The following is a 24,328-nucleotide window of genomic DNA, read 5'->3' on the forward strand; positions in this document are numbered from 1 at the left end:
TTTTGAGCCTGGCTGCTGGGGCTCTTTGCTTATCTACTCAACCAAAAACTATTGATTAAGTCTTTTCGAAATCTCATGATGACTCCGTTCGGTGGGCGCGAAAGTCAATTTCGCACTCTTTAGCCGATCAACAGGGAATGCTGTTACTGGCTGCCTGTCGTATGAGAATCACACACAGACCCGCCAATCACCAACGATGTCTTCGCCAACCGACGAGCAGGGGGAAACCAACAGAACGTAGCAGTGGCAACATCATCGCACGTAATCGTTGAGTCGGACGAAAGGAAACTATGCCCCCGCTCTTATCACGTCGGTGCCTGCTTGCTTCATCTTTGGCCATGGCGCACTCGCCCACTTGTACGAGAGACTAGAATTGTTCCGTTCACTTTACTCGGCAGTTGGTGCCCTGAACCTTGCTAAGCCGGGTAAAGGTTCTTCGGTACCAGAATTGCACTCTGCCCACTCCCGACACTCTCGGCTTGGCAAGTGAGGTAGCCCGACGAGCCATTGTTGGCTTGGCTTGATGATTTTGGGGGTTGGGGGGAACGTGATCCGGAGCATTGGCGGATCAGGAAGGAACCCGCATACAGCTAGCCACAGATCGGGATAGTAGGCCCGATGCAATCCGCCGATTGTCACAGAGTGGTTTAAGATGCGGAACCTTTGCAAAACTTGGCCGAGGCCCATATAAGCTGCTTATGCTACTGGACAGCGGCTACCACACCAATACCGACACAACGGTACGCTAGCGGCGTCGCCAATTTGTGCGCCAGGTCAGCCATACACTGCTGTATCTAGCTTCAAAAACTGCTAGAACCAACAGATACGAGAGACCTAACCCAGAACTACCTGAAACATTATTTAACCCTGGATGACGTCAATTCCCACTTTTGACGAGGCATGGCTATTCCATTACACAGCACAAATCCCTGAAAAAGGGGGACCCTCAGGTGTGCTCGAAGCAACACTTGGCGAGAATTCATAAGGCTACCCACACCTACCTTCTGAAAGCTGTTGTGTGGGTGGGTTTGTTCAAGCGCTTATGAAGAGAGCTGTGGGTCCGGGTTACCGGGGAGAAGTTCCGAGTCACACAGCCTAGACGTTGGACAGGTCATGGACCAGGTGCTAGGGTGCCCTCTTCTCTCTTTCCTCTTTTCATCCCTCCCTGCGCTTGTCGACAGTAATTCATTCGAAGGCCCAGTGCGCGTAGCGAGGAGAAAAGGTCGTTCACCACTCGCTTTCTAGGTTACAAGACTTTTGACGCCCAGGCCATGGCAATTCATCAGCGATGCCACATTTTCACAAGGCAAGTCGACCGAGTACGAAGAAAATAGCTCGATACAAGTGATATGATCACGAGCCAACATCCAAAATTTCACCACTCTGAGCTACTGCATTGAAAATAAGTGCGCTTATTACGAGATCACCAGTTCTTAGCTATGTGTGACGCGAGGGGAACTGGACTTATTGTTCACAATCTGAGGCGATGGCTTACCTACTTGCATAGAGGAATTATCCGTGATCCAGGACGAACCAGGTGTGATCCATGATGACCGCCACTAGCCTTAACAACTATTCAGCAAAGACTTTGCCTACTAAAGCATGCACAGTGGAAGAACAGCGCATTTCCTATATCATACGGCGTCAGTGAGGCTTGGGCAACCACTCAAGCATGCAGAGCTATTGTACAGGGCCCAATCCAACAGGTCCCACTTACCGGGTTAATATAATGGCGATCCGGGCCGAGTCTTACTTATCTTATCGTATCTTGTCTTGTCTTATCACAAGTGTGGATATGACAGGGGTTCAGTTCAACATAAACATATTCTGATTGGCCTGTGGAGACTTAGGGATACCGTTCGTCCCACAACCTGACAAGGATGGGTTTGCACTTACCCTGTACATTCCATGCTGTTGACTTGAATGAAGCACAAAAAGCTTGTTGAAGGCATTACAATATTTGAATTTACTTTGATCAAATCAAATAGACTTTTCTCCATCTATTCGTCTAATTTTTATTTTGTGTATCGTTGTGGCTGATTTTTGGCTGATTAAATTGTGTTTCTTACCCTTTCCCAACACATGTCCCAACCCGAAACCCGAAGCTCAACCTTGATCAACTTTGATGACCTATGCTTTTCAAAAGGTCATTTGTCGAAGATGCCCTCCCACCGGAAGGCGTATATGAATCACGCGAGTCTCTCCTCGCGGCTATCAATTCCTGGGCAAAGCCTCTAGGGTATGCTTTCACGACGGGTAAGTCTACGAAGACTCCGAGCGGACGCATCAAAGTGGTATATGTCGCAGGTACTGATGGGCCATGAGGATCAAATGAGCGCTTGATTTTCTATCTAAAGGAGTGACGAGAGTCCGTCTCTTATACCTGTGTTCAGTCTGCCGATCTCATAGGCAGCAGGCTGTTGCCTGATGCTAGTTGTGGTGTAGCGTTCACGCTGACCGTGAAGCTATTCACGATGGTTGTGATCCTTGCCCTCGACAAGATCCAGGGCCAGGGTTACGCAGTTAGGTTTAGGGTTATGAGATCGAGGGTTGCCAGATCAAGTGGCATGACAGCTGTTGTGACATATGTCATGAGTGCCCAAGGATCTCCAAGCAGGTACCCCAAGGGGCCATAAACCAATCAAAGCTGTCGATAGGAGCGATACATCATCATCACCTCACTTCCGCCTTTTAGACCAAGTAGTGTAATCATAAGGTCTTATCAATAAGACCTCCTAAGCCGCCTACTAGCTGTTAAAGGGATAACGCTGGGTCGAAGTACGGCTTGGAGGTCCTTGGGCACTCATGGCATAGGTTATAAACCCGGCGCGCCGGCAAGTTAGGAGCCGTGGAAGTAGCCCGTTGAGGCAGGCGGGGGAGAGCAGGAGCTCGGCCGTTGTAGGGCTCGTGACCCCGTAGCCCATTTGAAACGGGGGCCCGTCAGCCCGTCAAAGTCAGAATCCATGCCGTTTAGGTGGGAGCCGGTAGCCATTACATAAATAAAACCATAGAAGTCAGAGTCATTAGATATATACATCAAATGGAAGGGGGAGAGTTAGGACCATAGGAGGCAAAAACCCGCGACCATAGAAGGGGGGGAGCCAAGCCCGTTCGAGGCAAGCAATTTAGATAACATTATCATAGTTAAGAGTTGTCAGAAGAACTGAGTTCCCTTTTAACTTCAGGATCAATATTAAGTTTGAAGACCTACGACCAAGGCCCAAAGCCCTAGATGGGATCACTAAAGATATAAGGCCCCAAAGGGCCTCTCATTGCGATAATAACAACTTAAACAAGAATAATTACAATCATTACAACAAGAACTACCTTTTGCTAAGTGCACTCAGCATCCCTGCGCGACACAACAACACGTCGTCAATCGTGAGTGGTGGGCCTCCAGCATCAACCGATGATAGCCTTCTTGGGCTGTCGTTCTTATTGGCTCTTCGGGCTCTCATTTATCCAAGCCGAATTATCACCCCAAGCACCTGAGCTTTTCTTCGCACCTGACCCTTTCGCAATCACGCCTTCGACGATTTCCAGGTAATTGATTTCCATAACGCAACAACTTTCCCTTAGAGATGGATCCAGCAGAACGCGAGGAACCAAACTCTGCCGAACACATCGCTTCTGATGGCGATGTTGTACTCGTTGTCGGAGAACAGAAGATACGGTTGAGAGTTTATTCCCAGTGCCTCCGTTCTGCCTCAATGCCATGCTCAGTCGCCATTGGAGTGAAGGCCAAGGGATATCTAGTCAATCCCCGCGGGACGTTCCACTCGTGGAGGACGATGCCGATGCGATGCGCCTAATTTGTTCTGTTATCCACCATCGCAATACCGATGTCCCAGATACCCTGACGGCTAAAGAGGTCCTTCAAATCGCCGTTGAGGCAGATAAATACGATCTCAGCGTTGCCCTCAAATACGCCAGAGTGCAATGGCTGAAGCCTAAAGGCGATGAAGACATGACGGATATGGCTTCTCTTATGGCTGCGGCTTTCTTGTTCTGCGACATGGGCGCATTCGTGGCTCGCAGCCTCGACCTTATCATCAATTACAAAGAAACCTACTTAGGGCTTCTGGATGATGAGAATATCAGTCAAATGATACCTTTGAAAACGTTCTGTAAGAAATAACCCCGAACCTATTAAAATAAGCGCAGATCGTAGGACGCAAGCTGACTTCCATAGATCTGTTGGCAGAGAGAAGAACCCGAATGCGAGCAGAAATAAGCCAATTATTATTTAAATGGGCAGATACCGGCTGTTCATGTGGTTGGAGTAAAAACCGCGGTGAGAAGTACGCGTCACTGCAATCGGAATACCAGCCATTGAAGATAATCGAAGTTCCCATGTTGGAAATTATTGATAACATGAAGGCGATATCAACCGAAGATATGAAAAGAAAATACCATCATGACAGGCAACGCGGTGGGTACTATCACGAAACACCACCCTATGAGGAAACGCTGTTCGGAAGGTTAGAGAGTATGGAGAGGAAGGCTAGCATTTGTCTTGATTGCGTCCGAACTGACACCGCTATGGAATCATGCAGGTTTCAGCACGAATGAAAGATGGGAAAAAATAACAAAGTCAGAACGAACAGGTATGGCATTATTGATGCAGGGAAGGAGAGGATGCGAAACTGTGCCTTAGAAAAGGATGAATATCACTTGTTGTCCTGTCTCCCATATATTTGCCTCTAGACCGAGCGGGCAGCCTATTGGCTGGCTAACCTTCGTTGCAGCTGTCAGACAGTACGTGTATTCGGTCCATTGATCTCATATCAGTTTATTCGTGTTGTGTTGTTGTTTTTTGTATCTGCCCCTGAATGATCTACTGTTTCTATGCGTAATCTCAGGACCCTTGACCCGCACGTGACACCCCCAGCATATGCCTTCTGTTCAACAGCAGCTAATTGATGTTAACCGACAAGCCATGCGAGCCGGAAAAGAATGGGGGTTCCGCTTCGCCAGCATCCACCGATGCGGGTCAAAAGGCTCAGTCCACGAGGGCGCTTCGCTTGCTCCCATCCATGTCCGTGGCCAATGCCTCCACTGCCCGCGAAAATTGGCTTTAGCGGGCTAGTATTGGAGCATGGGAAGAGACAGGCCCTGGCGTTTACCCTCAACATTACGCAGAGCGCCGACAGTTGAGTTTGAGGTCCGTCCACGGCGTCCCCATACAGGAAATTCAAAGGGTTCGGTGATTGTTGTGGTACCAGGTGGAAGAAGTATGATTAACTATAAGAAACTTAACAATAATAGTCCTATCAGACAATTGGTTCCGCAGGGATCATTGGTGGCACCAGTCAATCGATGAGAATTATCTGAAGAACAAAAGAAATCGAACGTCCATGTGTTCGGGCACAGCTATTTAAGTTCATGTCGTTAGGATTATGCGACAGACCAGATGTGAAACCGGATAGTTACATCCGGTCACACGGATGTTATGCGAGCCCTTCACCACCACAATCGTACATAGCATAGTAGCTTGGCAGACCTAACTCTCATCTAGTTACATCTATAGATGTAGACACTTGGCCGCTGATTAGGAAACGACTTAGATTACACCTAGCATTGGACTTAATCTATCCTCCAGCCTTAGATAGCTGGCATTAATACATTCCGAGTTCTTAATTCCATATCATTATCACAGTGACAAGGAAGTATAGTTAAACTAGGCAAATTTATCGAACCTCTACTAAAATATCGAGATGCGTTTTCGGGTTCTTTGGCCTGTCTCGGCCGACTCCATGATCTCCCCAAGCGCCACGATTGGAAGCCCATCCCACCCAGGGCTATCATTAACCAGTGCACAACTAACAATTCGATACCCGTTGGATTCAGGCCGTAGAACGATCGGTATACGCAAGCCGTATAGTATCCAAATCTCATCTCCGCGTTCCGCAGAAGACAATGAGTTGCCACCATAACCTTGCGGAGTCTCAAAGTTTCCAAACGGTTCATTTCTGATGACCGACCGTATCGTGTCAACATGAATACCCCAAACCTCGATCACTAGTGTGCGATGGAGGTTCGTTGGGTCTATAATTTCGCGAAAAGAGGCATTGGCGTTTGTGTGCGTGATTCCACAGCGCATCTTCAAAGAAAACTTGCCACAGCAGTCATCTCGCCCTTTGCAAGTCCAATCCACAACCCAAGATGGCAATGCTAGCCTCCGAGAAGCAACAGGAATTGCAGCCTGGATCAAGACGTCTAGACTGTCTTCGGCCTGTATAATCTTCTTTGTCGTCTCAATGAGAACATCAGACGGGCTGTTTTGTGATGAATAGTCCGGAATGATGTGATACTTCGGATATGCAAGCCCAATGAAGGAGTAGACCCTATCTCGGTCATCAGAAGACTTGCAATAGCGAGAGTGTGCTAAAAGCATCTTGATATCCGTTCTTCCGTTCCAGCGCAACTTAATCTTGGTCATAACCCCTGCTCTGTCCACATTCTCTTGCGCTCCTGTACGCTGGATGTGCTCCAAGACACGACAAAAGACTCGATCTTCCGGGCCATTTATCTCAAGGCCATTGGTTCCAATAAGCCGATCACGACTTGTCAGGAAGCTTTTGTGGATTTCGCAAAAGCAATCCAGCATTTGCGATATCTGCGCCCAAGGGATGAACTGGCGCCCAAACATGAAAGTAATGTCGTGGGACATGATGAACTCCTGAAATACCCATGCTCGTCCCCACCAAGGGCTTCCAAGGACGTCGTAAAATGCCATCCATCCGTTTGCAAATCTTTCGTTCGCCATGTTCTCCCAGAAATAGCGGTTCAGTCGGTACCACCAGAATCGCTTCACCGTAGGTTTAGGATCCTCTGGACACATTAGGATGGTCTCGATATAGTAGGCGTCACGGTGCCATTGGTTTTGTTTCCTTTTCATTTCGACATCCAGGTTCTCTCGCTCTTCATCGTTCTCAAAGCTGGGCATATTATCATCCTCTCGAAGTGGCAAATTGAGACATAGCTCGCTCAACCATTCGAGTCCCGTTCCCCTTGTGTCAGATATCGATAAACATATAAGGGTATGCTGTGCACACTCGTAGATGTCTCTCATGAATCCGACTTGGTGGGATCTCTCTTGGTTGTTCTTCTGGTTGATACATAATTGATCAACCCATAAACGAAGTGGGCTGTTTCCGAAGCTCTTGTTGAAATACTGGCGAGCAAGCGCCAACGCATGATGTAGGTTGGCGAAGACATTGCACCTTATCCCATTGACGAGGATAATGTTGGTCGTTTTTGCATTTCCCGCGCAATATGAGAGAGCAAAGTATCGGCCTTTCACGTCGACTAAAGGCGCTTCAGGCAGGAACTCGCACTCAATTAATCCACCGCCAGAGTCGGGAAGAATATTGATAATCCGGATTTCTTTGCTGGTTACATCAAGGTCATTGTAGAGATTTGCCGAATAGAACTCTTCATTTTCTGGAGTCTGAAAGACATCGTGTCCTGATAGTACTCCTGGTGGCTGTTGGCTGGATTTTGTCGCCTCTGCGGCTTCGTTCATTGTGAGAGCATTTGATTGCGAGGCTGCTGGGGAGAAAGACGGTGAGCGGGGAGTCTATGGTCGGCGGGACTTCAGAGCCTGACGAGGCAGAAAAATGCTCTACTTAGGTATATGCATGGCTGCAAGCTGTGCCACATTGCTCCTGCATTCTGAGCTAGGGGACGGGGGCATATCTGGTATAAATATATTGCATTAAAGATAGTATATCTACACACAAATAATGAGTAAAGCCTCTTATCTCCTCAGTGCCCATAAGCCTCAATTCTCGTACTGACAGCGGGGTCGGTCCAATTAAAATGCCTCAAATAAGAGGTACTTTATTGCCTACCTAATTTCTATTACGATAGAAGTACCAGCAATTCCCGTTGTTACATGTCAACCTAGCACCGATACATGAATGCAGACATCGAACAAAAGATTAGTGTAGGTTGAGGATTAAAAATAAGTGCCTGATTTTTTATCTAAAGGAGCGACGAGAGTTAGTCTCTTATACCCGTGTTTAGTCTGCCGATTCATAGACAGCAGGCTGTTGCCTGACGCTAGTTGTGGTCGTTCACTCTCATCGTGATCCTTGCCTCCAACAGTAAGCGAAGGTCTCCGGAGCTTGACAGCATGACCCCAAAGTACCGGCGGCGTTTCATATCCAGACGCACGAACCTAGTGGTGGGGTAGCTTATCCGTGCTAACCAAATTAAGGAATCGTCACGCTCTCTCAAAATCGTACTAATCCACAAGAGGAAATCGTCACGGTCGAGCGATGACGGCATTGTCTATTGAGGCTTAACAAGCAGCTACAACAGGAAAATAGATCTAATTAAAAAAAAAAATCATTTCCATGTTTTTTAGTGACTAGGCTTCTGGAAAGAATTATGTAAGATAAGGAATCTTGGTTGTGGTGTTGAAAACCTAAGTGCTGATTCCCCCCTGGAGTAACATCGGCCAGCATTAACGGCGTTTTTCCAGAGTCAAGTGCGGCAACGACCTCAGCTGCCAGAGGATCATTTTCTGAATGTCTTGTACGAAGCTGCAGATGTGGATGTGTTGCTGATCACAGGGATGAGAGACGAGGCGCCTGTCACATCCTTGTCGCACTTGGTGCCAGACAGCAGACTGCTCGATTCCTGCGTCAAAGCTAACGAAGAAACGCGGCGAGCTCGCCGAGGGCATCAGGGTTACCGTGGCGGTGGCGATGACAAGAACGAGAGCAAGGGCAGTAACAATGGCAGGTCGAATCCGACCGTCTTGAACTACTGTCCTACACTCATTTTCGAGAATGACTCGAGTGGAAGCCAGGCGGCAAAAACGTTTGCTCAACACTACCTACTTCCCTTCTTACACAAGGACCTGCGAAAGCTAGCACGTATGGTACGCGTGGTGCCCGACTTTCCGCGCCCGGGCGTCGAGTTTCGCCACGTCCTGAACATCTCCCTGCAACCGGGCGGACTGGCTCTGTGTGCATCTCTACTGCGAACTCACTTCATAGGTGACTGGGCCAAAGTTGACGCGGTGACCTGTTGCGAGGCCGGCGGCTTTGTCTATGCTCCAGCATTGGCTGCGCTGGTCGTATAGACCCCCATCGACTCGGTCATGTTGCTCAACCTGCTAATCCACAGTCCAGAACGCCTCAGTGTCCCATACCGCGTTGCCGTTTACGTCCGTTGCGGCATTAGATCCGTTCTCATCCGTCCAGTAGAATGCGCCCCGTGACGCATCCACGACACGGCGATGGCCCCAAGGCTCCCAATAAAGCATCTGGTTGATATTCCAAAGCGGACGTCCATTGTAGAACTCGCGAAGAGAGGGCTGATACCCGTAAAGGTCCGCCCCCAAAGGAAATTCACCTTGGCATCTCCGAAAGCCCTGCACCAAGAGCTTATACAAGGCCTCCCTCAAGGTAGAGCCACCGGGGTTCTCTCGAGGAATAACCCAGCAGTCTACCTCGCAATTTGGGTCTTTGATACCAGACTTCGAAGTTGCCCTGAACTGTAACAGCAGAAAAGTTTCATGGTCAAAGCAGAAAATCTGGGGGCACGAATAGATGTATGCGTATCTAATCCACTCCTTAGTCAGTGCAGAGATGCAGAGAATGGTTACTAACGCTCTGAGTTCCTGAGAAAAGCTCTTCTGGCCTCCAGAAAGCTTGCCATCCTGCCATTGATCGGGCAGAATCAGACCTCTCTTGAACTCTCCGATAGTCACATGCTTCCTCTTGCCATTGTGCTTGACTGAGTAGGCAACATCAACTGTTTGGTCGAACTTGGTATCGGAGAGTGGCTTCTCATGCGACACTTGGAGCATGGTTGGATACTCTCCAAATGCCGCGAGGACGATGTTAGAGACCTCTGTATGGAACCACTGGATGCCATCTTCCTCCGAGCTGAGTCTCCACTCTCTGTAATTGGGGGGATACGCGCCTGTTTGAAGCCGCTCATTATCATCGTCATACGGTTCTAGAAAAGCGGCGTCGTAGCTGGCCACGACATGGCCTGGTCCCTGGACAGTGGTGTGGACGTTGAGCTTGGTGATGGCAGGGTACGATTTCGTCCATGACTTGTTGCTCGTTGATTGGAAGCCCGTAACTTTCACGGGATTCGTTGGATGCTGGTTGAGGAGGTCAAAGACTGTGGAAGACATGATTCTAACAAATAATCCGATAATCCGTAGCGCTCTACAGAGCTCTGTGGAACAAAAATAATAAAGCGTTGGATGGTTTCGATTTAATTGCAGGGGTCTTATTCACCTGTTTGCACGTTTCGTTAGGCATTCGTTAGGCAGCAGCGGGGGATGCTGGCTAACATCTCGGACTAATTTGCATGCCGATCTCTGTCATGTGATCCCACCAATGATTCACGGGAAAACTCTCTGGCCACCCCTAATTGCCAACGTGCATCAATCCCTCAGTCACCACCTCGCCCGCACCATCGTCGCTCGTGATGGACGAATATGACTCTAGCTCTCGTAAAATCAACGTAAGCTGTTTCTAGATTTACCAAGAGTCACATCACTCATCTTTCCTCGATCAGTTCGGTTTTGGCCATAGCCAATTGACAGCCATCGGACATTACAACGACCATAGGCATCCCCATGTGCTTCACCTCACTCTCCAGCGCAGCCCATTCATCCGAGCAGCGAGTCGGCTTCTCTTGCGACTCCCTTCAATACTTCAGAGCCTGGTTAGACCTCTATGCCCCAGCTGGCTCTTACCAACAAGCCTGATCCTGAAAAAACTGAAGCCGGGCTGGGATGACGAATTCGACAACGAGAAGCGCATGTATGAGAGGCTACAGGACCTACAAGGATCCACGATACCGTTTTTCCACGGCGAAGGCCGTTGCGAGGGCACTCGGGCTTTGATTCTCTCCAAAGTGAATGGAGTTGAACCATTCAACCAGAAAGACCCTTTGCCACTTGTGGACTTTCAGGACCGGGCCAGCGTCGCCTTTGACGCGTTGCGCGCCAGGGGAGTCATGTACGATGATATCAAACTTGATAATCTTCTGATCACGGGGGATAGAATCGTGCTGATTGACCTCGAATCAATATGGGAGCCTGATGACATGGATTATTTCTTTAAGTCGTGTGTTAACAACAGCGTTAGATTGTATAACAACTATCTCAGCAGTTTATAAATGGATTTCTAGATCGTGTATTTAGTGATGCAATTTCCTATACACGTACGTACGTACAGAAAAGTTGTACGTACAAAGTTGTACCATACAAACTTCCCCCTTCCCTTTCTGGTAATACTGGTAACTTAGCAGCCTTCTCGCCGTCCTCGTCCTCTGCCATTCTAGCCTCAAACCTCTGTTTCCACCTCAGTGCCAACCCCCAATACGTCACCCGTTGACTGTAATACACCTTCCCGCCCACAATCTTCATTGGTAGACACCATCGCGCTATCCATCCAGACCTTCTTGCCCTGCGCATTCACAAATAACTCCAGGTATGAATCTTCGAGTTCTAGCCAGTCCTTCCCCTCAAGATCCACCCAGCGCTTTTTATGGGCGTACTTATGATCCTTAAGGCGATCCAACACGCGGTCGTTCATGAAAATGAAGGCCTACATATCAGCGTGCATGGGCGTAAGGCGATTCCGAGCCTTCGTGCGTATGAAACTAATAGCAGAGAAACTTCTTTCTGAGGGTACCGAGTTCGCAAGCGTGCTCATTATCTTTACAGCTGCTCTAGCAAGAATCGAACACTGGTTGAGGAGGCACTGCCACGCCATTGCTGACTTGAAACCATCGTCGTACACAGCGCTGCGCTTATTAAACAAGTCCCCCGGGCCGCCTGTACGCATTCGGAAGTGTGTGAATTCAAAAAGGGCACGGCGACATTCGTCGTCGTTCTTCAGCTGTTTCTTCAAATACTCTTGCACGCGCGCGAAGACGCTAGGCGGCAGCTTCGAATTTGGGCTGGTTGTGTCTGGCCGGAGGGCATCGGCGATCCAATGGATGTCGTACGTTTGCTTATCAAGCCGGGCTTTGAATATGGCGTCAACATCGTCCCACGGAATATCAGGGAACTGGTCAGCCTCTCTCATCTCAGCCCATTTACCTTTGATTTGCAGCCAGCGATTTATAACGTGTGCGATCCCCGCCCCATCAACCTCGGAAGCGTGTTGAAATTCATTCACGGGCTTTAGTACCGCGATCGCAGCCTCGAGTTTCAGCCAGAAGCCGTTGTCTTGGATGATTCGAACCGCCTCGGGCAGGAGGACAGGGCAATCTTGAGATCGTAGCTCTTCGCGTACATTTTTTCCGAATGGACCAGTCTTTGGCAGGGTCTCGAGAACGGAGAAGGGAGAAGAAAGAATTGTACTGAGAACCCCAGGGTGTAATTACACTATTTGGGAAGAGAATGTTAGTGTAAGTTACTGGCTATGATTTCCTAGTAACAGCTGGTGATTCACCGGTACCTTCTGGTCAGTGCGCGAGTTACTCCGTTCCACCTTGTGCGCTGGCATATCCTCAAACTTTGCAATTGTAATTTAGACCGTGAGAAAAACGTGAGAAGAATACTGGCGTTGTTCAAGAGATCCTCGAAGAACGGAAGAAGAAGGATATCTTTAATCACAAGCTGAGGGCCGTGGGAATCGCATAGAGAGAAGTTGATATGTGAGAGCTCGGGGTGTCTCCCTAGTAAGTCGTGTAAGGAGCGCATCGTATTTTCGGTATCTGTACAGATAGAATTGATTCTGGAGAGATCGTTGCTGCACAGCGTTTGCATTTCTCTCCATATCAACTTCACCCAGTTCTCCGCTGTGTGCTGTGCATCTCCCGTGTCAAGAGTCTTCCAGTAGAAGGCTGGACCATCTGGCAGTTGTACCGAGATATTGACGATTCTGTGTCCCGAGACATTATCAAAGGCGTCAAATATGACATTGAACCATTCTGAGCGGGTGATGCGCTTGAAAGCCTCATCATAGAGTTCTTGGTAGAAGTCGGGAAGAATTCTTGTGATAACGGCGCGGCTGGGAGGCTTCCAGCCAGGCTTGATACGAGTGAAGAAATAACGCCAACGACAGCTCTCGAAGAGGCTGAAGAGGCGGCCGCCGGCGATTACAGCAGCAGCGGCATCATAAGCGAAGCTCTGACTCTCGTCTTGCGAGATATGCTGAATTCAGACCTCGGTTATCTTCTTTTGTGTAGCTTTAATAAGATGCAAGGTAGTCAGTGTTATCTTGAGCCTGGTGTTCTTGTCGCTGCCTAGCTTACCATTTCTCACACGCAGCGAGATGCTCTTTCGGCCTCCCAATAGAGGTTGCAGCGAAATCCTTCTGGCAGTGATGGCATCTGTATCGCTTGCTTTTCTTGGGGTTAGAGCGGCCGAGGTCGATAAACTATCGCCACACGAAGGCAGTGCTAGCTTTAGCGGGGGCCATCTTTTTGGTGATACCTTCAATTGGGAGAGAATGGCAGAGTTACGTTGGGTTGTCAAGCCAGCAAAGTTTTGTACAGCTAGCTCCGTGCTTGTACGATATGACCCACATATTCCTATAGTTGGGATATAGTGAGTCCAGTCGTACGTACATGGTACACGTACGTACATTTTCTTTTTGTACGTACGTACGCACAACAAGGTTGTACATACTGTACAACATCACTAGAGCAAAGCAGGATCCTGCAGCTGCAAGGAACGGATAAACGTATTAAGCCCACGGCGTTCCTTCTTAGAGATGTCGTGTTTCTGTCCAAGATGTCTCGATACGCGGTCGCTCTGGGGGTTGAGGGCAAACCCGCATCTGGTACAGAGGATAGCGTGCTCTGGCTCATTGAAGTGTAGGCCAAGCTTCTCTAACCACCGAAGTTCCTTGCGTGATAAGTCCATCGTAGGGTAGGTAAGTGGGAAGGTGGAAAGGCTATTTCTGTGAGAGTAGGGTGTGATGAGAGCTATTGGAGTCCTTTGCTAGCGGTTGGTTTATGATGGCAGGAGTTACGCGTCTGGCGTCTTGCTAGCCTTTTGGAAAAGGGAAGAACGAATCTACTAGCTACGATTGGCTCAGAAGTGGAAACGGGCCCCGTTTCGGTCTTTAATTCATGAGTAGTAGAGCGAGAGTGAGATGTAGATAGTGATGGCTCTGGGATGGACTGCCACTCGCAATTTCCGATGACTGATAAACTGGGGTCGTTAATAGGAATAATTGCCGGGATTCGTAAGCGATGTTGTCGGTCCCGATATTTTTGAACGCCAAGGCGTGTAAGATCTCGGGTCGACATAGAAAAGTCTCTCCGGGGACGGCCAGCCTCAAGGTGAGCTTCTTGGCGTATAGGCGGTAAATTGCATGTCGGGTTTGTATCCGCGAGTCCTGTGGGATGCCTCATACCATCTCCAGTTTCTGTTCGTCGGCTGGTTGATGGCGAGATTATCTGAGCACCACTCGAAACGCAGGGTGTTGGACAATACACCGGCTGTGCGGGAAGCCGTATCGGTGGTGCGGTAGTCACAGCAGCTGTCAAGACGGCTGGAGGCAACGTTGTTGCTGCTTGGCGAATTAGCGAGTCAGTTGGCAGAGACTGTCTCTCAGTAGGCCCGGGACTCTGGCGCGATAACCCCGCCGGCGATAACAAGTTGTGTGTGGGATTTAACACCGCCATGTCGTGATTTGAGGAGCAAGTTTGGGCTGGCTGGACATTGAAGGAATCGTTATCGTTAATTAGGCGGATCGTGGGGTGGCGAGAACATTCCTGGAGAACCAGGCACGTTACGCAGGGGGACCCCTGTCTTTCATTTCATTATTGTCATTTCATTGCTGTCTCTCCAATGCAATGATCATTATTTCGGGCATGGCGTCAATGAAATGATTGATAGTGATCATTATTGATCATTCAGCACCAACTCGATCACTATTAATGAATGATGCGCCAGCCTGGCTATGTAACACACTGCTCTACCTTTGCCGCAGCAGCCCCCTCTAAAGGCGGCCATACTAGAAAACAAGGGAAGTGACTTTCCTAAGATAATGCCAAAGACCGCCGAGTATCATCTCTCTCTCAACTCAGGTCGTAGTGCTCCCTCACCGCACCTCCTCTAAACGTCATGCGGAGCGTCCTGCCCAGGGTTTGCCTCTTCATAGTGCATGCGCTTGGCCAGCCGATAGTATCCAGCAGCCAAGGCCGCACCGAGTGCCGGCCCAACCCAGTAAATCCAATGATACCCGGGAAAGTCCGTACCAGCAACAGCGCAGCCAAAACTACGGACGGGGTTTGCAGAGCCACCAGTGACAAATACTCCTGCGCAAACATAGTGTTAGCTCTCTCTATATGACCTGGTGCCCAATTGTGCAACCGACGAGAGAATACACTTACCGGGGATCAGAGCTACAAATAGAGCGAGTCCAATGCCAATAGGCGCGATGAAGGTATCTCGAGACTTTTCAGCAGCCAGCATCAAGACAACGAAAACCAGCTGAGCTGTGAAGAACATCTCCAAGAACACGCCCTTCGCAATAGAAGTATAAGGTCCAAGTACTGTGTTGGCCTGCGCCACTGACCCTGGAAACATCGCATCGACGAGGCCACCCGCGCACATAGATCCGAGCAGCTGTGCAGGGACAAGGAACGCCGCGCGCAGCCAAGGGAGCTGTTCTCCGATGCACAAACCGAGCGTGACCTATAGCGCTATAGTCAGTCTCGAGTCTTTGTTATAACAAGAACTGTTGCTTACTGCTGGGTTGAACAATCCTCCGCTGATCCGGTAGAAAGCCCAGACGTTGACCAGCAGAGCAAACCCGTACGACATTGCGATCCAAATGTCCGTGGTACTTGCCAACCCGCCATTTACCGCAGGATATGGCGACTGAAGCACGGCCATCATGTTTCCAGCGTAGCCAAAGTAGAGGAAAAAGAAGAACGTCCCAACGAACTCCCCCGATGCGGCGACAAGGTGAGCCTTGACTGTGCTTAGATGGCGTCGTCGATGACCTGGGCCATTATGCCCGTTAGTATCAGCAGAAGGTCCCATTTCGTCTGTGTCATCGAGGCTCCTTGGATGGTGATGAAGTTCTCCTGTGTTTGATGCCGGTGCAGGAATCAGTTTTCAAAACCAACAAAGGAGAAGGGTTAAGGGTTACATGTCCATCGAGAGCCGGAGACGTAGCTCCGTCAACAAAGTTCCCGCACACTCATGAAGCATCCCTGAGACAATTCTCTTATCATGATGCGTGTGGCTTGGGATATGACGCACAAGAGATTGCTCTCGGAAATTAATGTGGCCGCCACACATTGAAATTGAAGAGTCAATCATGACTGGCTTAAATCCCAGCATGACATCAAGCGTGCCCCCTAGTATATGCGCCAACTAGAACCGACACTTGCGGAGGTGAAGCAACAGGAGGACAATGACCGAGAAGTTGAGAGACAAGCCGCTGCATTTGCCGCAAAGGTACCAGAGTCCGAGTTTAGCCCGGCGGAGATCATGTCATACCTTGTGCCATACAGGCATTCGCCGGCTGCCGCAATAGAGAACCGCGGCCAATGGGTGGATGATCTACTGCAGGAAAAGTAGTGAAAGAGAAAGAACGCGTAGAATGGCCATGAGAATATGAAGAGGAAACGAAACACTGATGACACCACTTTCATGGGCCTCGGGCAACGGCGACGAGGCGGTGGTGAGGCTTCTTATCAAGAATGGAGCAAGGTCGGCGTGAATCACGGTGGCTACCTCTATTACCACTAGGAAAATTTTGTGGGTGCCATGTCTCGTTTGCATGTTGTACCACGCCGGGACGTCTTCAGGCTTGTTTGAATTCTATGTCTAAAGAGTCAGGAAGCAATCTAGAAGATAATCACTACGATCTACTCAGTGCAAGTGTCACTTTGGTGTGCTTACTCTTGTGGCTGAAGATTTTTTTCTAAGCCCTTCCTGACCCCGAGTGTTATCAAGAACACACAGCAGTAAGAGCCACAATAGTATAGCACAACCCAAAGACCCTAAAACACAACAACAGCAGGTCCAGCAGCTAGGAACAGCTAGTCCGGAAGATCATATCATCCGATCAAATGTATTGGCTTCGGACAGGCTAGTCAGAACAGCCGGGTCGGCAGCTTAGGATGGCAGAGGCTCTTTCATATAAGAAAGAATAGATCCAGCAGGGAGAAAGGAATGAAACTGCTTGTCTGATCCTCTAGCTTTGACTTCCTGACCCCGTTTTGGTGATCGGCAGTGCAGCCACTACATGTACCTTCAAAAGAGGGGCGGTGCCACAGTGGCACAAGGGTGAAGGAGTTTCGCGGAGTTGTTGCTCCTGAATGACAAACGGCTAATGACCGCCGGTTGATGTCACAAAACACGTCGTCATAGTCTCATCAACAAATATCAACATGACGCACCGCACTTTCAGTCCGAAGCACGCAAACCCTACCTTTGTCCTTCAAATAGAAAGCGATAGTTGCCAGCCACAATCGTGGCGCGACTCCCCTCAGTAACCTGAAGAACCAGCTTTTGCCAAAGGACATTCCATACGAACATCCATCCGCAACCAACACCACCATCATGAGTGGACCGACCTACGTCGTTATGCCCGTCCAGGCCGATGGTGCTCAGCATTCCGAACCAGACACAGCGAAGAGTAAGCCTTTACGGGTCTGCCAAAAGTGCCAGTCGTCAAATGCTCACATTCTTTGTTTCTAGTCGCTTCAGCAATTCAGCAGTCATTGTACGAAAAGACACATCCCGAGGGCCATGGCAGACAAGGGGACATTGGACCATTGAAGATTATAGGTACGAATCATATGTCAAGCAAAATCAAAGAGGAAACAGAGCATCGCGCTAACACTTGCGATACCACAGCTCATCAAGACAGCCTTTATAAGTACACCAGTGTAGGTCCTTCGCTCAAATTCATTGACTACAGACCTGATCGCTCATGTGGCTACAGTGGGAGGATCCAATTCGCACCCTCGGCTCATTCATCGGTGCTCTGAGCATCCTGTTCGGAGCACACTACCTACCTCTTACACAACTAGCCCTGAAGGCCGGGGCGGCCACTCTTGGAGGTATGTAATATCACACCCGCACGATCTCTGGAGATGAATGCACGTTGACTATGACCTGTCAGTAATATCGATCACGGAATTCGCAAGCCGGTTGTTCGGCCTGGACACCCTTCTCGCCCGTCTACGACCCAAGGAGTATAAGAAGGTCCCAGAGTCCACCCTCAACGCCACGCTGAAAGACATTCATGACTTTGTCCAGTACGCCGTGGTCCAAGTCCAGAGAATCATGTTTGGTCAAGACCTGGACAAAACCTTCGCTGTAAGCTGTAGCCCCCAGGATATGGATCATCCGTATAAATGAACCTTTAACTAACGTACAGGCAGGCGTTCCTCGGTTTCACGGCCTTGTATTGGCTAACCAAAGTCGTACCTCCGTTTTGGTTAGCCGTGCTGGGCTTGATCTCGCTCTACATCGCTCCCCTCATCACTTCGCCTCGGGGTTGTGAGGTAGCCCATGATGGAATGGTGCGTGCTGAAGAGCTGACAACTGCGGCTGCTGAGAAGGGAAATGCCCTTGCCCAAGATGGCAAGGCCAAGGCAGCGGAGTTTTCTTCCAAGGCGCGAGAGACTGCCACAGACATAGAACGACGCATTGAGGATATGACTCAAAGCGGGAAGCAAACTGTCGCCAACCTGTCCACCCAGGCCAGGAATACCGCCTCGAGTGTCTCTGAAGCCACTGCTGAGAATGTTAGGAAGCTGCCGGAACTGGGCACCAACGCCGTCAACAAAGCTCCGGATATTGTGAAGTCGGTCTTGAGCGACGCAGGGCAGAAGTGACTAGCACGTCGGATGGGATGCCGCGGACGTACCAGTACGGAAGTTCTACCTAAGGATTAGTGAGTGTAGAGTAACACATTACTTGTTGGAATGAGGAGAAAATGAAGCAAGGATCACGATCATTGTGAACGACCACAACTAGCATTAGGCAGCAGCCTACTGCCTGTGATATGGGCAGATTGAACATAAGTATAAGAGACCGACTTTCGTCACTCCCATAGATAGAATTAAACTGCTCAAATCAATCATCTCCTCTGCCCGCACCCTTGTTGCATACCTCAACTTCTCAGACTGCTATCCCACTGACTGACGTGAGGCTCCAGCACGTAACTCGCCCTACATCACCCCTGGCACATGATAGGTACGTGCGTGGAGGCAACAACCACGCTCTGCAGCTCCAGATGCTGGCAGGGGGAACAACGGCGACGGGGAACACGGAAAGCCCCTATCGTGCTCCCTACAGATCCGGTCCAACCATCCTGGACGATCGGAGAAATTTTGGAGCAGATGCCGCTGTGGAGCAGCAACGGACGACATGCCTGCGGAACCCCAGACGCTCGGGGGCAATCGTCACCCTGCCAACACCAACCACCATCTGGCGCCCGCGAATCTGAGCCGGCGCTGAAGAAGCCATGTCAGACAATTGGTTCCGCAGGGATCATTGGTGGTACCAGTCGATTGATGAGAATTATCTAAAGAACAAAAGAAATCGAACAGTCATGTGTTCGGGCACAGCTATTTAAGCTCATGTCGTTAGGATTATGCGACAGGCCAGATGTGAAACCGGATAGTTACATCCGGTCACACGAATGTTATGCGACAGGGATCGGCGGGAGGCCTAAATCTTAGTGTTGAAGGCAGTGCGAGAGTCTGAGGAGCCCACCTATTGGGCAGCCAAGGTTGAAGCATCTGCCTCCCCGTCTTTATCGCCGCCGAGACCCAAATTCTCAAAGTAGAGAATAATCGACCAGTAGCCGATACTGTGTTTGTCCCTAACTTTAAGTTTTAGGGCTCATACCTCCTCCATCCACTTGTGCATTGCCCATGCCGGCCCCGCGCATTAAAACTCCTCGTGGCGACCCCAAACGCATCTTCGTCATTGTGGAATAACAAGCAACGTTCCAGTCTTGTGTTGCACACAGACGCTTTTCCAACTGAATTCGACCTTTCAAAGCTTGCGGTCGTGAATGGGGCACTAGCATGTGCTTCGTCAACCTGGGCACGCTCGTCTGTCAGGCATGTGGGCAGCGCGTAGGCGAGCAGCCCGTGGGGATGGTGCCCTGCGCCACCACATGTGGCAAGTTCGTGACGAAGGTGACGAGCGAGGTGGTTTCGGGCGAGTGTGGTGTTTGTCGCGACGCAAGGGAGAAAAGAACTGATCTGGCGCGGAGGGTGACCCAGGCGCCCAAGAAATAGTAGAGTGGAGGGCGTGGCGGGGTTTGTGACGCTGATGATGATGGTCATACGGCAGCTTGGGGTTTCATTCAGAGGAGCAGAGAAGAGAGCGGAGTTGAAAATGACAATGGTGACGAGTCGGTTAGTTGTTGGCCCTCGGAGTTGGTCATGGTTGACGTCTCGCGCCGTTTAGGTTTTCATCCATCATGGCTTGAGAAAGGGCCCTGCACCTCTCGAAGCATGGTACGTCGTTTATGGACTTGGTCCAAAAAATCCATTTATATTGTGCATCTGGTTCACCTACAGTGGTCCTGGAAATATAGCACTGATAATGACCCTACTTTTCTCCATCGGCTCCGGTGTCTTCAAGTCCTCTACCAAAACAAAAGCCCTAATGGAGGGACTAGAGAGGAGGAATTTTGGCCAAAGCGTGCGAACGGCAGTGCTTCAACCAGATATCGCGCAACAGACCGTGGTTGGAGCTGGGCATTCATATGGATTGATATACTTATTCTGCAACCGGTTTTGACCAGCCCAGGCTTCTTGACTTCCGTTGTCATGTCATGCTGGCTTTCCAAGCAGCCATTCTCATCTTCCGAGTGCGTGAAGCCCTCCAATGCGGTCACGACAAGGGTATCAGGCCAATCAGAGTCCTCGTTAAAAGCGATACGTACCGACTGCCGGCTCCACGGCACCTCTTTTGCCAATGACGGATCGTGTAAGTCGAGCATTCGTCGCAAGTAGGGATTCGATGGCGCCGTGAAAGGAAGATTACACGGTGATCAGCACAGCGGTTGTCTAAAGCCTGATGAGGGTAAGAAATTTGGGTTTTATCAAGTCTGGCACCTTTGAGAATTAGGGAGTGATATCCTAATCCTCCTGAATTTTCTTGGCCCCTAAATAACAACATACATACTCCAGTGCGCGAAGGTCTTAATCGAACATAATCGAGGCACAATGCACTCTAGGACATCTCAGCATCCTCTGGCTTGCGGCCCCATACAACATAGAACTTCTGATAACCATGCATTCTCTGGTCTGCTAAATCTTTCCTCACGTCGACAAGGTTGACCTAGTACCTATTAGTTGAGTGCTAGGTTAATTAGGTAGTCGAAACTTACCTCGATCTCTTCCTTAGTCATGCCTTTAACGCGATGCAACAGGCCGTAGCTAAGCGCCTGTAGTCCTTCCACCACGTTCGCATGCCATAGCTCTCCAAACCTCTTAAGCCTGCGGTCCTTAGGCCATCCGTTGATGGGAATCTTGTATATCTTTTCATGGATATCCACGAATCCGGCCTCTATGAACGCCTGCTTCATACTTGCAGCACCGGGCAAGGGTCGATCGGCGGTTATGCTGGCGTCGACAATGTCATCGCACCACTTTTTGAAAGCATTGTCTTTGACCGAACCGTCGTCGCACTCCAAGAGGCCCTCTAGTTCTTGGCATTCTATCCATCCACCAGGCTTCAGCCGTTCAAAGGCCGGCTGAATGATTTGTTTAGCCATATCAGACCAGCAGCCCATGGTTACCCTGGTATGTATCAGGTCAAAGTTACACCAGTCCCTGCCTTGAGGCCACTCATCGGTTCTATGATTGTCAGTTTATTTGTCAAAGGCAAGGGCTAGGGGCAGTTACGCACGCATCGTCAATTATGAATTCAACATTAGGAGGAACTAAGTCGCTCTGGATAGGAGACAGGTCCGTGCCGATGATCCGGGCTTCGGGAAAAACTCATCTCCCAGATCGATAGCCCAGCAGCCGGATCCTGTGGCGATATCAAGAACCTTGCGTGGAGGGTTTTTCTGAGAGAAGGGAGCAAGGCAACTCCTGCCATCTAAGAGGATTTTGAGAATCTCATGTTGGGTATTCAACCGTTCAACCTCGATCATGTCATTGGGATAGTAGTAGGCTGCAAGTTGAGCTTCTATTGCGCATGAGATGAGACATGAGAGCAGAACGTACAGCCAGCGCGATAAGCATGGTAGGTTCGCCCATTCTCCTTGTGGAACTCGTAGATGCTCTCTGCCACGGATGCGGTGTCTCTGCGATACATTAGCCCTGAAAATGAGATACGTTGGCGATCGAGGGCCGAGAGCTGACAGCGTGGGACGACTCCAAGGATTTGACTATGAAATGTGAGCATACGGTGGAATCGGGGCCAAGGTTTTCTTATGAGACTCACGTCGACTTCAATTCCTGTCGAATAGTCAAGGTACGCCTCAAAGCTGAATTCGTATTCGGAAAGACTGTCTCTCGGCCCATTAGTGCTCGACATCGGGATCCTCAGAGTTATAACCGAGTTGGGGGTCGCTGCCGTGAAAACTGGAAGCGTCGTGCGCAACGACACGTCGCGCCCTAACAGGGATTTCAAGAGTGGAGAGGGATCAAAGGCAGGAGTTTGCGTTGGGGAGAGGAGAGGGAATTGTAGGGTCAAATGGTGGTGCGTGCTGCGGTGGTGTGTTTCTGTGAAGAGGAGAAGAGGGGTTTCAGCGAGACACCGACAGACTGGGTCTAAGGCTGAGATCGCTGAATAAGACAGAGAGTCGACCCGATGGGTTGGTTGCCTGGGAAAAGCTTATACACGGTGACCCAGAGGATCGGGACGGGGGATTGGAGGGTGCGCGAGATCCAAGACAGGGGAGGCAGTTTTTATTGGGCAATTTCTCGTGTTGTTTTAGGGCAAGCCGTGAAGCAGGGTTTGTGAGAGGCTAGAGCAGGATCCGGTGTTTGGGTTTTAAGGGTGGCTGGTACGCGGGTAAGCGGGGTTGAAGGCGATCACAGTAAATAGGCACCGCTCAGACACTATCTTACTTATTAACAGCTACTTTGCCGTCATTTTGTTCCCCTTCACCAGCCAGACGATAACACTCGGGCCACTTTATCCGCTGGGTGCAACATAAATGACAAGTAACCTTGCCATTATTAGAGACCATGTTAATCTTGGTACCTCTTGTGTCGAAGCTGTTACTGCTCCTCACACTCGCGTCCCTGTCATTTATGATAACACATACAGTGGCTAGGCGGCGGTCGGGACTTTTTAATTGATTCATTTTGCCTGCCTGTGGCGTGTTCCAGACCCATGATCTGCAATCGGTTTAGGTCTAGACACACATCTCAATGTCACCCGATGGACCGTCGTGTGTGGCCGAGCCCCGCACACGCCAGAACCTTCACCGACAATCGCGTATCACCCTTGGGCATCTATCTGAGCCAGCAAAATTCCAGCCAAAAAAGGTGAAAACATTCCAGAAACAAGAAGTGTGCCTTGGGAAATAGACTTTTGAAATCGGCATATTCCAGTCCCGTCCTGACGATGACATTCTGGATTCATGAGTCATAACAATCCTACTGGCTGACCTTCTCCCGAAGCCTCGTAGCTACCGTTTCTCCGAGCTGCCTCAATGACGCAGCCCCATCATTTCCAACACGCTGACCTGAAGCCCGAACGCCTAGCGGAGCCATCTTCGCCACTCGATTGCCATGAGAGAATCCAAGCCAATTTCGGAAAGTCTGAGGCCTGTATCGATCGCAGTGTCTGTGTCGCTCGGCACGGGTGCATGACTACCGTAGGGTCTGGAGAAATTCGGACACTCTAGCGTCGCCACAAAACTCCGAATCAGCCAATTAACCAATGGTGACTCAACGGTTTGGAGGTTAAAAAGTGGAAAAGTGGTGGAGCTACGGAGGAAGGGCCCAAAAGTTCTGACCTAACAGAGTGTACAGGATATGACTAATCAAGTACTGGTACCTGTAAGTACTTAAAGTATAACTGCTTTATGGGGGATATAGGTGCTAAGAGGTTAGATTTAGTGACTTTAGTGCCGAGCTTTCTAGCGGTGATAGGGGCATAGATATAGAGGGTTTAGTGCTCTCCATAAAAATTAAAAGTACTACTAAGTACTCTAGGCGCTGACTCATCAGCTCGTTACCTCTAGTCGGGTCAGAACTTTTGGGCCCTGCCTCCGTAGAGTGTCCGAATTTCTCGAGATCCTACGGTAGGTCAAGGAGACCTCCTGCGAAACGATCCTCACAGGCTCAGCGACGCATGTAGCCACTTCTACCAAGCACTTAACTCACCCGGCGCCAACGGCATGGCAATCACTGATGCGCTCAGTGGAGTCCTTAC

At 49.7% G+C, this 24,328-nt stretch overlaps 7 protein-coding genes across 7 annotated transcripts; 2 read left to right on the forward strand and 5 right to left on the reverse strand.

Moving 5' to 3' along the window:
• Window positions 1-5,704: 5,704 nt before the first annotated feature.
• Window positions 5,705-7,528, reverse strand: MRS44_013776 (uncharacterized protein; the record flags this gene model as incomplete). The annotated part of the gene is made up of 1 exon (XM_065617220.1): window positions 5,705-7,528. The coding sequence occupies one exon, from the start codon at window positions 7,526-7,528 to the stop codon at window positions 5,705-5,707; it is 1,824 nt and encodes a 607-aa protein (XP_065473292.1).
• A 1,056-nt stretch (window positions 7,529-8,584) lies between these two features.
• MRS44_013777 (uncharacterized protein) lies at window positions 8,585-9,097 on the forward strand (the record flags this gene model as incomplete). Its single annotated transcript, XM_065617221.1, has 1 exon — window positions 8,585-9,097. The coding sequence occupies one exon, from the start codon at window positions 8,585-8,587 to the stop codon at window positions 9,095-9,097; it is 513 nt and encodes a 170-aa protein (XP_065473293.1).
• A 33-nt stretch (window positions 9,098-9,130) lies between these two features.
• Window positions 9,131-10,162, reverse strand: MRS44_013778 (uncharacterized protein; the record flags this gene model as incomplete). The annotated part of the gene is made up of 1 exon (XM_065617222.1): window positions 9,131-10,162. The coding sequence occupies one exon, from the start codon at window positions 10,160-10,162 to the stop codon at window positions 9,131-9,133; it is 1,032 nt and encodes a 343-aa protein (XP_065473294.1).
• Window positions 10,163-11,588: 1,426 nt separating this feature from the next.
• Window positions 11,589-13,248, reverse strand: MRS44_013779 (uncharacterized protein; the record flags this gene model as incomplete). The annotated part of the gene is made up of 4 exons (XM_065617223.1): window positions 11,589-12,348; window positions 12,537-12,666; window positions 12,712-13,144; window positions 13,246-13,248. 4 exons carry the CDS (start codon window positions 13,246-13,248, stop codon window positions 11,589-11,591), a joined length of 1,326 nt encoding a protein of 441 aa, XP_065473295.1.
• A 1,810-nt stretch (window positions 13,249-15,058) lies between these two features.
• On the reverse strand, window positions 15,059-15,991 carry MRS44_013780 (uncharacterized protein; the record flags this gene model as incomplete). The annotated part of the gene is made up of 3 exons (XM_065617224.1): window positions 15,059-15,261; window positions 15,337-15,640; window positions 15,695-15,991. 3 exons carry the CDS (start codon window positions 15,989-15,991, stop codon window positions 15,059-15,061), a joined length of 804 nt encoding a protein of 267 aa, XP_065473296.1.
• A 1,530-nt stretch (window positions 15,992-17,521) lies between these two features.
• On the forward strand, window positions 17,522-18,804 carry MRS44_013781 (uncharacterized protein; the record flags this gene model as incomplete). Its single annotated transcript, XM_046271339.2, has 6 exons — window positions 17,522-17,597; window positions 17,660-17,749; window positions 17,819-17,850; window positions 17,907-18,024; window positions 18,087-18,283; window positions 18,349-18,804. The coding sequence occupies 6 exons, from the start codon at window positions 17,522-17,524 to the stop codon at window positions 18,802-18,804; spliced, it is 969 nt and encodes a 322-aa protein (XP_046128892.2).
• A 2,359-nt stretch (window positions 18,805-21,163) lies between these two features.
• Window positions 21,164-22,477, reverse strand: MRS44_013782 (uncharacterized protein; the record flags this gene model as incomplete). Its single annotated transcript, XM_065617225.1, has 6 exons — window positions 21,164-21,271; window positions 21,321-21,789; window positions 21,934-22,111; window positions 22,165-22,244; window positions 22,303-22,328; window positions 22,385-22,477. The coding sequence occupies 6 exons, from the start codon at window positions 22,475-22,477 to the stop codon at window positions 21,164-21,166; spliced, it is 954 nt and encodes a 317-aa protein (XP_065473297.1).
• Between the last annotated feature and the right edge of the window lie 1,851 nt (window positions 22,478-24,328).

Source organism: Fusarium solani, assembly GCF_023522795.1.
Source record: "Fusarium solani strain SB1 chromosome Unknown bctg00000009, whole genome shotgun sequence".
Classification (NCBI taxonomy): domain Eukaryota; kingdom Fungi; phylum Ascomycota; class Sordariomycetes; order Hypocreales; family Nectriaceae; genus Fusarium; species Fusarium solani.